Below are 15,458 nucleotides of genomic sequence, written 5' to 3' on the forward strand. Positions count from 1 at the left end.
CAGCTTTTGTGCTCTTTGTCCTTGGGCAGAAAATTCTGAAACAATCTTGAATGAAGGTGTAAAAGGATAATTTTGAGTTAAATTTGAAACAGCTATGAATTCGCAGGTCATGTTTATCAAGAGTATTTCTACAAAATTCTTTCTGTCTTCTTTTTTAAATAGGATATATAACAGCTACTGTGGTAGAATCAAGCTGTAGTGTGTTTTACAAGCAGGGTTATATTTTCTTCTAGAGCAGACTCATGCCTCTTTCTCAGAGTCAAAGGATATATGCTTTGCATGCTAATTTCCTCTGCCAGGTAATTAGCTTCCATCCACTGTTTTTTTTTTTTTTTTTTTTTTTTTTTTTTTTTTTTTTTGTGTGTTTTTTTTTTTTTTTTTTTTTCTTCATCATAACAAACTCTTAACTGTTACAGTGATTTCTGTCTTGTAGGCATATTTTTCATTAGGGCCAGAATTCCCAATCAGTTCATACTGGTATGTTTCACTGTTCATTATGTAATTCATCAACTTTAATCTACTGTTTTCTCAAGCAGTACCACAATTCTTTTTTCTCTCAGTTACATAAAATTCATCAGACTAAAAAGAGTCATGTCACGTTAGCTACACTGTGGGCCCAGTCCAAAGGCTATTAAAATCAAAATCTCATTGACTTCAGTGAGATTTGGATAAAGCTCATTGTTTTAATGCTCTTTCCATCACTGCAGTACCAGAAAACTGAAATAACTGTTCCAAATATCACTGTCTTTTGATACTTTGCATTTCAGTTCTGAGAAAATATCCAAGCAAATATGAATATAACCAAAGTAAATTCTCTCTTTCTGAATTCAGAATGACTATTTAACTAGCTTTAATATTTTGATACCCAATACTAAGTTTCACATGCTGTCCCTTTTCTTTTGCATACAGGTGATGGCTTAAGAAGGTTAGACTGTCTGTCAGGATTGGGAAAAAAAGAATAAGATAGTGTGGTGGAAAAAAGCCTGTGTTTATTAGAAAGTTCTGGAGGACCTTTGTGGTCTGTTTTTCATGTTGACAGTGTTTGTAAGTTTGCCCATAACCTTGGCACAGAAATGGAGTCTTAAGCTGTTTCCAGTTTTAGCATTATCTGATCCCCACTTCCCTTTTCCTCATCCCCTACAGGTCTCACAGTTTATCCATTCTTAAGCTGGCTGTCTAGGTTGCAGTTCTCTTCTTGTAAGAATCATTATAGGTGTGTTTTATGGGTGTTTCTGCTTTGGGAACTGTGACAGTAGCTGTAATAAGTATTTCTAAACGTCAGTTTTGGAACACAGCACATTTTTTACATCCAAGGGTTCACAGTGGGCAAACCGAAGTACGAAATTATCTTACATGCGTATTTCCAATTATCTACCTTTTAACTTTCCCTTGAAAGTTTTAGCAAATCCGTTTCAGCTTAGTTTTGTTTGTTTGTGAAACTGGAAAAACCAATTGTGCAGCTTATGCTGTCTGCCCTCCTTCTGTTTCTGCTTGTTCCTACCAGTGTTGTCTGTCCAACAAGTATTCAAGCCTCATTCTTTCCTTGGGATCGGGGTTCACTGGTGAGTTACAGCTTCTTTGGGTTTCTCAGATCAAGGAAGAGTAACTTTTGCTCCATTAATTCCAAATCAGCTAGTTCAGATACCAGAAACACTTCAGTGGCCTTAGAGGAGAGCTCCTCTGGACTGTTTTCCCCTTGTTTAGGTCTGTTGCAGGCATCCAGCTGTTTCACACCATTATTGTACCCTTCTTTGCTGAAAAACAGATGCTTGTTATATTTCTGTGGCCTTCTGTGTTAAAGTGTTGTGCTGCCAACTGCTGAGGTATTTGTAATATATGCTTGAATTCATAAAAATGTCGCAAAATCATTAACAGCATCAACTGAAGAAAAAGAAATTGTGAGCGTAATATATTTCTTGAGCCAGCATATCACAATGGGTAGTTTAGATGTTTACAGAAATGTGTGCCTCATGTGACAGTGACAAAAAAGATCGGTATAGTAATCCAGGCAAATGTAAACCTTAATTTGTTTTGTTCTGCCTTAGCTTGTGGCCGTGGGTTCTACAAATCCTCCTCACAAGATCTGCAGTGCTCCCGCTGCCCTACTCACAGCTTCTCTGACAAGGAAGGATCTTCAAGATGCGATTGTGAAGATAGCTATTATAGAGCACCTTCTGATCCACCATATGTCGCATGCACAAGTGAGTCAGTCATGAATTTTATAGTAAAGGACATTGCTTAACCAACCACGTGCAGCCACTTGTAGCTAGTAGTTTCGGTTGGCTTTTCCTGTATTTGAAATGTATATTTGCAACAGTAAATGAAATTGAAAGGCAGAGGGGAAAAATCATTGACAGTGAATATAGAATCAGCATAAATATAATTTTCATGTTTGCTTGAGATAACATTGGAAAATATTGCATGTTGGGCAAGTGCGTAACTTACAATAAATAGAATACAGGCATAGTTTTCTGTTGGCTGCAGAACTGTTGTAGACAATGTGCTTTATGTGATATAATACCAAAATGAGTAACACATAGCATGAAAAGTAACTGTTGCAGATCTGAAATTTGACTGAACAATAATTGGATCTGGCTTAACCTTCCAACTGCAAATAGACTAGCCTACAAAGATTGGTGGTTCAAATAGTGGAAATCTCTTAAACCCAAAGCAACACCAAATATTTCTTTAAGTCATATCAGAGCTGATAACAAAGGACTAGATGCAGCTGATGCCGTATGTTTAGAAGAGACGAACAAATGCAATACTCGGAAAAAATGTAAGGCAACTTTTCAGGTATATTAACCAATCCTTTTAATTGCACACAAGAAAAATGTTTAAAGTCAGTTGCAATAAATATATAGACATTGTTATTCTGATACCTTAATGGAAAATAAATAAGTGAGTTATAAAAATAAAATAAATAAAATAAAATTAAAATTAAAAATAAAATAAAAGAAATAAAATAAATAATAAATAATAAATAAATAATAAAAAGAATAAATAAATAAAATTAAATTAAAAATAAAATAAAAAAATAAAATAAAAATAAAACAAGTGAGTTCAAGAAATCTTTTACTAAAAATAATGAAATGTTTATATGAAGAAAAATACTTCAGCTATTTTCTGCCTCATTAATTAGAATGTCCCACCGTGGTTCTGTGCAATTACCGTGGACTTTTTCTTTTGTGTTGCATAGGACCTCCATCTGCACCACAAAACCTCATTTTCAATATCAACCAGACTACCGTGAGTTTGGAGTGGAGTCCTCCTGCTGACAATGGGGGAAGAAATGATGTGACCTACCGCATTTTGTGTAAGAGGTGCAGCTGGGAGCAGGGTGAATGTGTTCCCTGTGGGAGTAACATTGGATATATGCCCCAGCAAACCGGATTAGTAGATAACTATGTCACTGTAATGGACCTGCTAGCTCATGCTAACTACACGTTCGAAGTTGAAGCTGTGAATGGGGTTTCTGACTTGAGTCGTTCCCAGAGGCTTTTTGCAGCTGTCAGTATTACCACCGGTCAAGCAGGTAAGTTTTCATCTGTTACGAATCTCAACTCTGTGAGACTGAGAGAAATTGGGAACATGCAAGCTACAGATGCAGTAGATCAGGAGCTTGTTTGTTGGGTTCTGGCTCATTAATCTTTTCACCTTGCCAACTAGTTAATTTGAGCTTATACTATTTCATGATAACCTGTCCTGTTCTTGGCCTCAAAATTGCTTTAAGAAAGCGTTCGTGGAAGACTTCAAGAAGACATATGTCTTTAATATTAAGTAGATCTTAACCCTGCAACTTTTCTTTTTTTTTTTTTTTTTTCTTTTTTCTTTTTTCCTTCCTGCATGGAGGTCGTTCCCTAGTATGCAGGCTTACTTTCTGAATTTTTTAAGCCGGTGTAGAAGTGCTAGGTCACTGAAAGATGATCTGGATATCTGATGGTGTTTTTAGTGTTAATCTTTTCCCTCAGGAAAATGTTTCTAATTTATCTTATTTTTTCAGATATTTGATTATGAGATTCAGTGAGAATGTGATGATTACTCTTTGTTTCTTCTACTTATCATAATCTGACAGGTGAAATGTCAGAGAAAATAAAATCAAACCAGCAGATCACCCCAGGGGAAAAAAGGGCTTCAGTTGTCTGCATGCTGAGTGAAAAAAAAGGAATTCTCTGATTTAGATTTCTGAAGCGACAGGTTGCTCGTTGATAAAAATTACAGGCATTAGTGCACTGTGGGCTTTAAGAGAAGATAGTAAAACTAACCTTCTCCACGTTGAACAAAAGATCTTAAACCAAACTAATTGCAAAATCTGTCTTCAAAAGAAATGCCTTAAAAGAATGAAAAAAATAACTGATGCTTGCTGTAGGAACAGCTAACCAATGTTTTAAAGGATACTTCATGCTTACATCTTGGAGGGAATTTTAATGACTGTGATATAGATCAAGCTATTCCTTTTTTTTTAGTGCAATAGAAATGATCCCCTACAGTAATACTTTGAACTGAGGATGAAGTCACCCTACAAGGGCAATAAGCAAATAGGAAAAACTGTAGTTATTCTGCACTTTAAAGATGGTCATCTTAAAAAAAATCAAAAAGGGCAAGAAATTTACCTCAAAACCTTCCCACTCTCCCCAAAAACTAGGACAGTTTATATAGCTGTTAAAAGTTAGGCTGGAACATTTGTGGCATAGTTAATTTCCCCATAGTGCTTTCCTGGATGCCAGATGCACATTTTATATTATTTTGGAACCATCTCTGTGACTGAAAGGATTGGTCTCTGTGCTCATTCAGATCTTGGGAGTTTATGATGAGATTTGGAGTACACAGAACCTGCCCTGAAACTGTTTTTGCAAAACAGATCGTGTTATTTTGGCACCTTGATTTTTCATCTTTAAAGTAGTTCTCTATAATTCTTCAAACATGCACAGGTGGACAGTGTTCTGCTCTCTGTAGATGTCTGTACAGAGCTACCACATGAAGAAAAAGATTTGGACTTTTTCCTATTTATCTAAATCACATTGGCTTTACTTTATGTGCTTTGATGGTTTAGTGGCGCATAGAGTAAAGGAAGAGAGTGCAATTTGGTGGCTGGTATCACAACTCAGGAAGATGAAAAAGCCTTAGCCAAAAGTTCATTGTATTATCCCCAAGTTAAGTCATTATGGTTAGTTCTGTTGTGTTATCATAGTCATAGATTTATACTTTTTTCAGGCCAGAAAACACAGTGTGGTTATCCTGTGTTATAAGTAACACAAGCTATATGATTTTATGAAATAGCTTTCACATCAAGCTCAGAGATGTTAGTGAAGCCATATTAAAGACAACATCTAGACTTCAAATAGAGATTTCAAGCAATGGAAAAAACGTTCATGCTCCTAGGTAGGCTTTGTAAGGGTATGCAGCAGGAGACTTGACTATGTTCCTTCCCCCTCTCCATTTTGTTATGGGATTGTGCACAGGCAAACATTTTCCACTGCTACAGAATCTAACACCATCACTGCTGAGAGAAAGGGTACTTGTACAATTGAAGCTTTGTCTGTTTAGCACTTCTACATACCAGAATTTAAAGGCTTCTAAAAGGAATATACACAAGAAACAGATTTTTTGGGGAAAAAAAAAAAGGCTTTAAGCTCTCTGTTGTAGTTTTCTCTGTTTGTAAAATGAAGGTAACCCTTGCCTTTCCTTACCAAACTCTTCAAGACTTTCTGATCAAAAGTGCCAGATAAATGCAGTAATCTTTTTTCCCTGAATTAAATAAATTATGTGAAAGAAAATAGTCTTTGAGAAATAATGCATTTACCAAAAGGAAAGACCTCTCTTACGTTATTTAGCATGTTTTGGATACTAATAGTGATTTCTTTGGTTTCTCAAGGAGGAAAATATTTTAGGTGGAACAGATTGATGACTATAATTGAACAGAAAGAGACTGGTTGCTCAAAGGAGACTGTTATGCTTCTGTGCTCCTATTTTATTTTACCATGGAGAGAAAGAAAATGTTGGATGTATTTATAGCCAAGTAAACTAGGATTCATGCAGCTCTCATTTGTTACTGTGTGACTGTTCTATACTTTTGGCAAAAATGACTTTTTCTATGCCCATATTGCTTTCTATGAGTGTAAATGTGTCTTAACTAAACCTTCTTCATATTTTATTATACTAGCACAATGGGTAGCTATATATAATTACTGGGTTCACCAGTTGCACAGGGGCTTGCAGTGAGATTTTCCTTTTGTAGTTTTGGCTTAATTGAATTGATCCTTTGTGGCTGTATTCACAAAATTCAAATCATTGTATAATGATAACAGGAAATTATTGATAAAAGAATGGGGTTATAGAATATATTCAGTGTTTCTTCACCCACATACAACAAGCTTCTGATGAGACAAAGAGAACATGTCACAGGAAAGAACCAGGTGGTTCATGAAAAGCTATTTATATTTGTGGAAATAACACAATAAAATGACTGCAAGTAGGTAGGTAGCATTTCACATTGCTTACACGCACACATATATATTATGACACATTGCTATTCATTCCTTGTGTTAAAAAGAGTTTGTGACTAAGCTGTCGGTTGTCATAGGGTGTATTCTTATGCTGCAGCCAAGAACCATGAGGCTTTTTGTTTTGCTTTGTTTTGTTTTTTTCAAAAAGATTAAGTGCACTAAGTCCCCCAGGAGTAAACCATCTTGTTTCATATCTTGCCTATCCAGTGTCATATGAAAAATACAGGATGTCATCCCAGTATTGTAATCTGATCTATGTGAACCCCTGCATCCTTGTATAATTCACATTTAAATTTGACTAAGCCCCAGTTACAATAGGTGAATGTACTGAAAAGCTGCAGCTGGCAAACAGCTGACAAATGCTACCTTTCCAAGCTTATTGAATGGTTGTTTACCAAAGATAAAATTTACCTAATAAGATACTCACGTTTCAGTGGTACTGGTACCAGTTTCATTTTATCTATCAAATTCCTTTCAAATGTTACATCTTTTCCATGCAACACTCCAGAGGCTAGTGGAATTGGGTGGGTTTCACAGCAAAGGAATATTTGTCAGATTTTGGCATTTATGCACTTTCATACCTTTAAAAAAATATGTGCTTCAATAACAGTTACATAGTTTTTCTGTGGAAACTTCTGTGTTTTTAAAGCTACCTTTCTACATCCTTTCCTCTGGAATTTATCTGAATGGACAATGGAATGGTCACCAGTAAAGGGCGTATTCACCCAACCTAGCCTGACTTTGACAGAATTTAACATAGGTTGGATGAATCCCAGTATTTATCAAAGTTTGGGAAAATTTCACTGTCTGTCCTGAGCCAGTTTGAGTTGTCTTTGTAGTCATTGTAAAGAAAAAAAATCATATCTAAGGGGACACTCATCATATCTTACTACTGTAACCAAACATGACAAACAAAATTTAAAATGTAATATGAATTTCTGGTCCTAAAGGTATTCTCTGTTCTTATGCAGGGAGCACTTGCTAATGCTCGCTGTTTCTTCACAGTAAGAGAAAGGTTTCCCACAGCACTTTTAGGTCATATGGCTCCTTTAGATGCATTTAATGCTGACAGCTTGAAGTGGTTAAAAAAAACCCCAAATCAGTCCCTTAATCAAGGCTAACTCTTGAAAAACAACTTTTAGTAACAAGATTTGCTTTTCTTTTTTTTTTTCTACATCTTAGAGTTCAATTTTCAGACCTTTTCCTACAAAAATCAGATCCTAAAATTCACAGTTAAAGCAAAAAGGAACTGTTATTTTTTTTCAAATTTGCATTATCTCAGCAACTTGAACAGAAAAAAACATTACATGCTGTAAAATTATGACTGTTAGCTGCAGTACTGTTGATTTACTGGCAAGAAGAAATGATTGAGTACATAAAGGAAACAAACCATCCCTTACATAAAGCTATGTGATGAGTTCTGCCTTTCTTAGGTACTTCTGAAGCCTTTCTAAACAGGGAATACATTTTGCATTCTCTCTTACTGTCTACATTCTCCTTTCACTGTTGCTGCTCATCATTTTTCTCTTCTTCGCTGCTCTTCACATTTTCCCCAGCTTTCAATTATCTCTACTAACTTTTTTAAGTCTCGTTTTTTATAGTTTCTGCACTATTGACCATCTATTTGTTTCCTGTTCCCTGTCAGTCTCACTTAAGCCTGCCCTTTCTTCAGCAATGAGCTGTCCCCCAGCTGAAGCAGCAATCAAGATTTATGCTTATGGCTTTCCCAGTTGCTTTGACCTCACCATTCTAGTCCTATTCTCACTTCTGTCCTTTCCCCAGACCCTTTAGGTGTCTTCCCATTCTGCCACCAACTTGTTTTAATCTACCTTGATCTATACCTTCTACCCAATGTTCACTTCTAGTGATACATGACAGCTTATTACTAATCGTTTCAGTGTTCAACTTAATGCTACTTCTGTGTTTTCCCATTTCAATGGACTTCCTTCAGTTTCGAGTTTCATTTGATATTTCCTCCTAGTGACTTAACTTCATCTTCTAGCCTTCAACTGTAGATTAGTTTTCCCACATTGATATGGCTACATTACCTGTATATATATATTTAAAAACAGTGCCTCATGTAAAAAGAATTCCCATTATAAAAATAATGTTTTTCTTTTATTCTTACCAAATCTGTTCCACCTGTTGAGCTGGGGAATTATTTTAAAGAAAAAGTCACTTTTCAAAAGTAATATTCCCTAACTGCTTTCATTAAGCTGTCATTTTTAGAAACATATATGTTATCATGATTGTACTTTGGCTTACCGTTTTGCTTAGTATATGTAATGTGAGCTACAAAGTTAACAGTGCTTATTCATAGTAATATTTAAGTTATATTTTAATTGGTTTTAACTTTTTTCTACACCAGTAGGCAGACAGCGTAGTTCTGTAAGTCTTCTGCACTCCATGGCCACCAACTGAAAAGGGTAAAACTAGAGTAGAAATTAATTACATGTGGTAGTTATTATTCTCCTAGTTTTTCAGATGTCTTTTCAGTACATTTAAAAAATTGATTGGGTTATTTCTGTGAAGCTAAGACTGTCTGTTGATCTACAATCACATTACCCTGGACTAATATCACAGATATTTTGACAGGAGGCGGTAACTGAATTTGTGCCTGAATTAAACTGACGGAAAAAACTTGATAGGACTTCCAGTCTCTGTACAGCAAATACCATCAGGGAAAGCAGTTTATTCATTCACTGATTGTATCAGGTCATACTTAGTGTAGTGAAATCCACAAGGTTATAGAGATATAGAATTGATAGGTTGGGGCATTATTGTAAGATTGCTAAATGTTAAATTTTTGTTAGGATTTCCACAAAGAAGGAATCATCTATATAGGATATAATATGGTAATGGCATATATGATATTTGACAGTTTTGATAATATTTTATGTGCATATGCAGATTATATATCTTTATCTAAAAGTTTGAAATGACAAGCAATATGTTTTATGAGAACTTACCACAGAATACCACACTATCCGATTGATAGTAATTAATTTTTTCCAATATTCAGTTCTAATTTGTTCTAATATTTTTCACTGAAAGATAAGAGAGAAAGCAAGAAAACAGATGTTAGCTGTGTTGCTCAGGGTCTGATCCTGCACCGCTGAAGTCAATGGAAGTTTTGTCATTGACTTCAATAGGAGCAGGATTTGAACCTTATGCTCTATCAGAACACACAGGAGCCAAAGCAATGGGCACTCTGTCATCCTGAAAAGAAACTCTAACTTCATATCATGTTTTGAGTCTGTATCAGGTTTTTGCACATCAGTTTGTGACTGAATGTAATTTGTTTTTTTTTTTTTAAGATACTGATTTATTTTTTTTTTTTTTACAAATGGGTATCAGACTTCTTGCCTTTCCAGCTTTGCCATCAAAGCTTTTTAGAAATAGATGTTATCATTTTTGCTAAGAAATTAGTAAAGACTATTTGAATTTTACAATATTTAGAAATCAAATTAGTGGAAAGCTACATTCTAGTGTAGCTACACAAAGACAAAGAAAAGCTTCAACTTTGCAGAACCAAAACTTTGAATTAGAAGTGGTCAGATTAAGTTTCTGTGTATGTTGAATGTTTGATAGCAACCTGCTAGGAGAAGCATGATAGCCACAGGGCTATTAACTTTCCCATGCACCGAGCTATAGACACTTCAGGTTATGTCATCGTGGTCAAATGTAAGCTACTAAAGCATAATTTCACCAGCTACACAATAAATATGTACTCAAGGAAGAAAATAGGTCATCTAAAGTACAATTTAGCCAAAGAAAGGAGAGATTGGTTTGATAACGTGACACAAAGGATTAGGGGACACTTTTTCTAATGTTACAAACATGGGCCGGACATTTCTTCAGTGATTATGAGTTACACCAGTTGTCTTAAAAGTAGTGATGAAAAATTAATCCTGACCTTGAAAAGAATATATGTGTGTTAGCATCATATTTTCTGTGTGATTTCATGACCTGTCTCAGAAAGGTTTGTAAAATACAGAAGTTCTACTTGTGATGCCTGGCTGCTTCTCTTCATCTGTAGATATGTGTTTTCTTATGCTCATAAGTCCTTTTGAACAGAGTAGAAATTAACTAGTACTCTTTGACATTTATTATACTCTTTGGAGACCCTTATGCATAGTTCTACTAAGAACTGGCCAACTTCAGAGACTTTCAAGATACCTGCAGTACACAGACAAGAAATCACTTGATAAATTTATACCTGGTAATACACAGTACACAGTCTAATGTAGCTAATTATTAACTCATGCAAAGAAAGAATTCTATAAACCTTTTATTTTTTCAGCAGAGCTGTATCTTCAGGTCTTGCTTTTGCTGCTTCCTGTGAACTGTAGAATCATAGAATAGAATCATAGAATAGTTAGGGTTGGGAAGGACCTTAAGATCATCTAGTTGCAACCCCGCTGCCATGGGCAGGGACACCTCCCACTAAACCATGTCACCCAAGGCTCTGTCCAGCCTGGCCTTGAATGCCACCAGGGATGGAGCATTTACAACTTACTTGGGCAACCCATTCCAGTGCCTCACCACCCTCTCAGTAAAGAATTTCTTCCTTATATCCAATCTAAACTTCCCCTGTTTTAAGTTTTAACCGTTACCTCTTGTCCTATCACTACAGTCCCTCATGTATAGTCCATCCCCAGCATCCCTATATCCCCCCTTCAGATACTGGAAGGCTGCTATGAGGTCTTCACATATGTATGTACGTAAGTATGTAGGATGGTAACTGGATGCAGGATCTAGATAAGTGCTGAACACCATCAGTAGGATATTGTGAACTCAATGTTATTTGTTTGGTATATTTCCCACTTGTCATTCTCCTATCAAAATAATGTTGTGATGATGATTATGAAATGTTGACATACATTTGTATGGAAACTTTAGAATTTCGGTAGGAAATCATTTTAAGTAAAACTGTCATGGCTAAATTGAGACCTAAGACTCTAAAAGAAATACAGTGTGGAAACTGGCAAAAAGAAAGGCCTGTGCTGATTCTGACATAAAATTTCTCGATACCTTTCCTTGTTTGGTTTAGCTTCTTGTTTCTTATTTGTAGCAAATATCAGCACACAACTGTCCTCATAAAAGCACAAGGAAGATTTGTTTTTCAGTGTTTACAAAACAGATTTGAACTCCTTCAGTGAACAAGACTGTGAAATACTGATATTGGTAGGACAGAATAATGCATAATGTTTGAATTAATCTAGCCAAACCCACTGTGCTCATTAGTTCTGAGATCTTACTTCAGTACAGTGTAACTTATCATTAAGAAGTTTCATTTCTTTGTTATTTTTCCTAGAAAGAACAAGATACAGAGTATGATCATATTTATAGCAAAATAAGACATTAGACATTTTGTCCTTGAAGTTCCTAATATTTGATGGTTTGTTTCAGACCTTTTGAAGAATTCAAGTACCATTGTCATTTGAACAAACAGAACCCTGTAAATGCACAGATGCTTTTTCAATGCGAAACAAGCATTGGTACTGAAAGGCACTATTGCAAGCGCGTAAGTGCCACCAAATGTGAAATCCTAGTTGATGTTGTATGTAGTAAATTAAAAAATTCTTTAACTGTAACATCTCTATAGAGTGAAGCATTTGATGCCAGCATGGCAGGTATGGGTGAAGATAACCAAGGTGGGTTTGAAAGCCAGGGCAAAATAAAGGTCTATGTAGAGCTGTGTTTGATCTTTCTGATGCTACTGGGATAATACAAAGGGGAGACATCTTCCCTTACAGAAATAGCTCTTGCTGACTTACCTACTATGATAGCTTCATGGGTGGCAGCAGATTTTTCAGGTACTGGAATAGTTTGGGTAATTAATAATTCTGGATAATTTTTGACGTGTCTACCATGTTGCTGCCCTGTGTAGTTTCTTCCGTTTTGCATGTGATAGAACCAGCCCTGACTCCACAGGGCATATTCTTATTTGAACAGTTATAGATGCTACTCTTAATGTATGAATTGTTTTGTACAGTTTGACATTTCTGTAGTCTTTTCCTGTTATAGTCAAAATACATCATTGGATCTGTTTCTAGAGGAAATTCTTAGAGCAATTTGCTGAAGAAGCCATGGTTGAAGGCTGCAAGTTGACAACAATAAAACTGTTTTCCTGAATTCAATAGTTAACGTTAAGATAGGAGATGCTGATTATTTTTTTCTTTGCTTCGTTAGTGATGAATAGAAGCAAATTTGATGCAGACAGCAATCTGGTAGAATGATGCAGAGCTATCTATAAAAACATCTGTACTAATCCACCAATGCAGTAAATTATAGCTACAAGCAAAAGGCATTGATCCAAAAGGATCATTAACAGCTTTAACCAACTGATCCAAGTAATAGGGTAAATGAGAGAACATTATCAAGATCTGATTTTTACAGCTGTCAACTACAATTGCAAAAACATGGCTACCACTTTTTTCTCAATTTCAACAATTTTATGTCTTAAGTTTAATATATTCTATTGTGGGCAGCCAGCAAGGATCAATTAAGTGGTAAAATACACAGGAAAAAATTGCCCAGCTATCATGCACTCCATTTACCAGGAGGTCAGTCACAAAGGGAGAGATAATTGCTGCAAGCCAGCAAAATTAATCGGGGATGAGCCAGAGAGGATGATGTATGTTCCGTGACAAAGTACGTGACAGAGATGTACGTAGAAACCTGTAGCTGCTTGCTTTGTTGAGGACACAAGGACAAGAGGAGACCTGTGAAAAACAATTAGCATAGCTTCAGAGTGAGCAATTCTTAATTATCCATAACATGTAGACATCAGATAATTAGTGTCCCAATTTTTAACAATATTTGGTCATTAACTACAGTAGAATAGGGAAGATCAAGAACAGAGCCATTTGTCTGAGTTAAATGTTACATAACAGTGTCCGCATGCGAGCATAAGTCGACTAAATCATGCGATCTTCTTATTGTGGGACCAATATAAATGTCCTAAATTCAAGCTTATAACAAGCTGTATTTTATGTTTCCATAAGATACTTTGTTTGTGATAACAACTCACAAAATAAAGTAGGCTTTAATGACAGCTGTAATTTAAACTCCATAACCTGCTACTTTTTCATCTGTACATTTAAATTTTCACAGCAAGCAGCATAATTCATATGACAGCCATTTTAATATAAATACTTATTAAGCAAAGGTTATTTTTAGCTTAATTTTCTAAACAACATATCTAAACAAGGCTATGTGAATGTCCTTAGTGTGTGTCCCTATGGACAATTTTCTTTCAGCTCCTATGTCCTCTGTCAACAGTTTTTGACCACTTTTAGCTATTTTGATAGAGAGGTAGAAATCTTAAACTCCTGCATGAAGTCAACAAGCCAGTGAAGACTTGTCCTTACAGAATGTGCTAAATCATGTATCAGACATTAGAGAACCCACATGTGCAGAAATACCGAAAACTTTAAGAAAAAATATTCACAGAACTGCTGGTATTTTTTTATGTTAATGAAAGAAATCTTAGAAGTGCAGAATGGGATGTTTCATGTCGTACTTTCATCTGGTTTCTGCCCTAGACAAGCACAGAGAAAAGAAAAGAGGTGTAGAGATGCGCACACACATGTATGCATACATGTAACTTAATCTCTTTATAATCTTGCTTTTTTCTAGCTTGTTAGTGTATTTTTCAGAATTTTTAAGCCAGATCTCACTTCTTAAGTGAGCTTTAGGCTACAGATGAGGTCCTGTCACTGTGATTCTTAGGTTTTCTTTTTAAGGATGACACTCAAACTTTTACCTGCATTTCAATGGCTTGTTGCGCACAATTTTCCGGTGAATCTGGGGTTACCTCTCACACGCATGTGTTTGCAGCAGCAGACCCTTCAGTTTCTGTATCTCCCATCTCATACCTGCTGATGGATCTATTTGCCATCACTCCTTTTGACCTTTTCTGTCTGTCATCTAAGCGTTTGTCTCTTTTGAGTACCCCTTTTCCTAATGCATCATGGAATGCTCTTTTTCTTTTTGTCTGTAGCACCCAAGCTTCTTTCAGGCAGTAGTGGCTGAGTCAGCAGACTGGGTTCAGAGCTAGTAAACCCTGATGCTTATGTGGAGAAATGGCATTTACTTCGCTAAAAAGTCTATTTAAGTTCATAGAGCCTCTAATCATGGCTGTGAAATGAGGAATTGGATGTTAATATTTCAGAGCCAATACTCTAATGATCTGTCTCTGTGGACCTCCTGTGGAATTATTCCAAATATTCCCTTGTGTAGCTGAGATCAAAATTTCACCCTTAGTGCTAATTTTTTGTATTGCAGCTTAACGGGTAATGAAGAGGGAAAAGTGTCATTGCTCTTTAGATTGTGTAGAGTTAATCACATGAAGCATTTTAGAGCTAAACATTCTGCTCTTTGATGTTGGCATTAAACATTAGCATTTAAGTCTTTGGTGGATATTTACATTGTTGTAGTCAGTGGAGATTGATAGGTTTCTTTAGGGACTCATTTGGAACAGGAGCCAAATTTAGGAATTGTTCATTGACTCGTCCTTAATTACAGAGGAAGCTTTAGATTACCTTCCCTATTTAGCCAACTAAATTAACTGCCTGAAGTTGATGACATGAATGCCCTCTTCCTCCCACCCCTACATATGCAAACCTTAATTTCTGCCACAATGTTGACATTAAGTATTTACATGCTTCTATTTATTTTCCAGGAAATGCAAAACAAACTAGCAAATTTAAAAATAATTTCTTGTCTTCAGGATTTTAAAACTCCTAAAAAATAATTTGCTAGCCCCATTGGTAATTCGTGTTCTTAAGACTCTCTGAAACCTTTCCCCATTGACTGAATTAACTAAGGTTCTTAGTGAAGATAGGCATATACAGGTGTGTATTAAAAATAGAGATATTTCACTTGATTGCAGTTTATAGCATTAATGTATTTTTTTAAAATGTAAAAGACTTATTTTATGCTTTC

General features: G+C 35.7%; 1 protein-coding gene across 6 annotated transcripts in view; it reads left to right on the forward strand.

Annotated features, from left to right (window-relative positions):
* EPHA7 (EPH receptor A7) overlaps window positions 1-15,458 on the forward strand; it is a gene marked incomplete at both ends in the record, with an annotated part of 166,261 nt that overhangs the window by 52,776 nt on the left and 98,027 nt on the right. For all 6 annotated transcript variants that reach the window (XM_080615369.1, XM_080615374.1, XM_080615370.1 and 3 more), the window contains 2 exons: window positions 2,046-2,201; window positions 3,200-3,535. In XM_080615369.1, the coding sequence (XP_080471495.1) occupies window positions 2,046-2,201; window positions 3,200-3,535 (492 nt within the window). The remainder of the gene's footprint in view (window positions 1-2,045; window positions 2,202-3,199; window positions 3,536-15,458) is intronic.

Source organism: Psittacula echo (assembly GCF_963264785.1).
Source record: "Psittacula echo genome assembly, chromosome: 4".
Lineage (NCBI taxonomy): Eukaryota > Metazoa > Chordata > Aves > Psittaciformes > Psittacidae > Psittacula > Psittacula echo.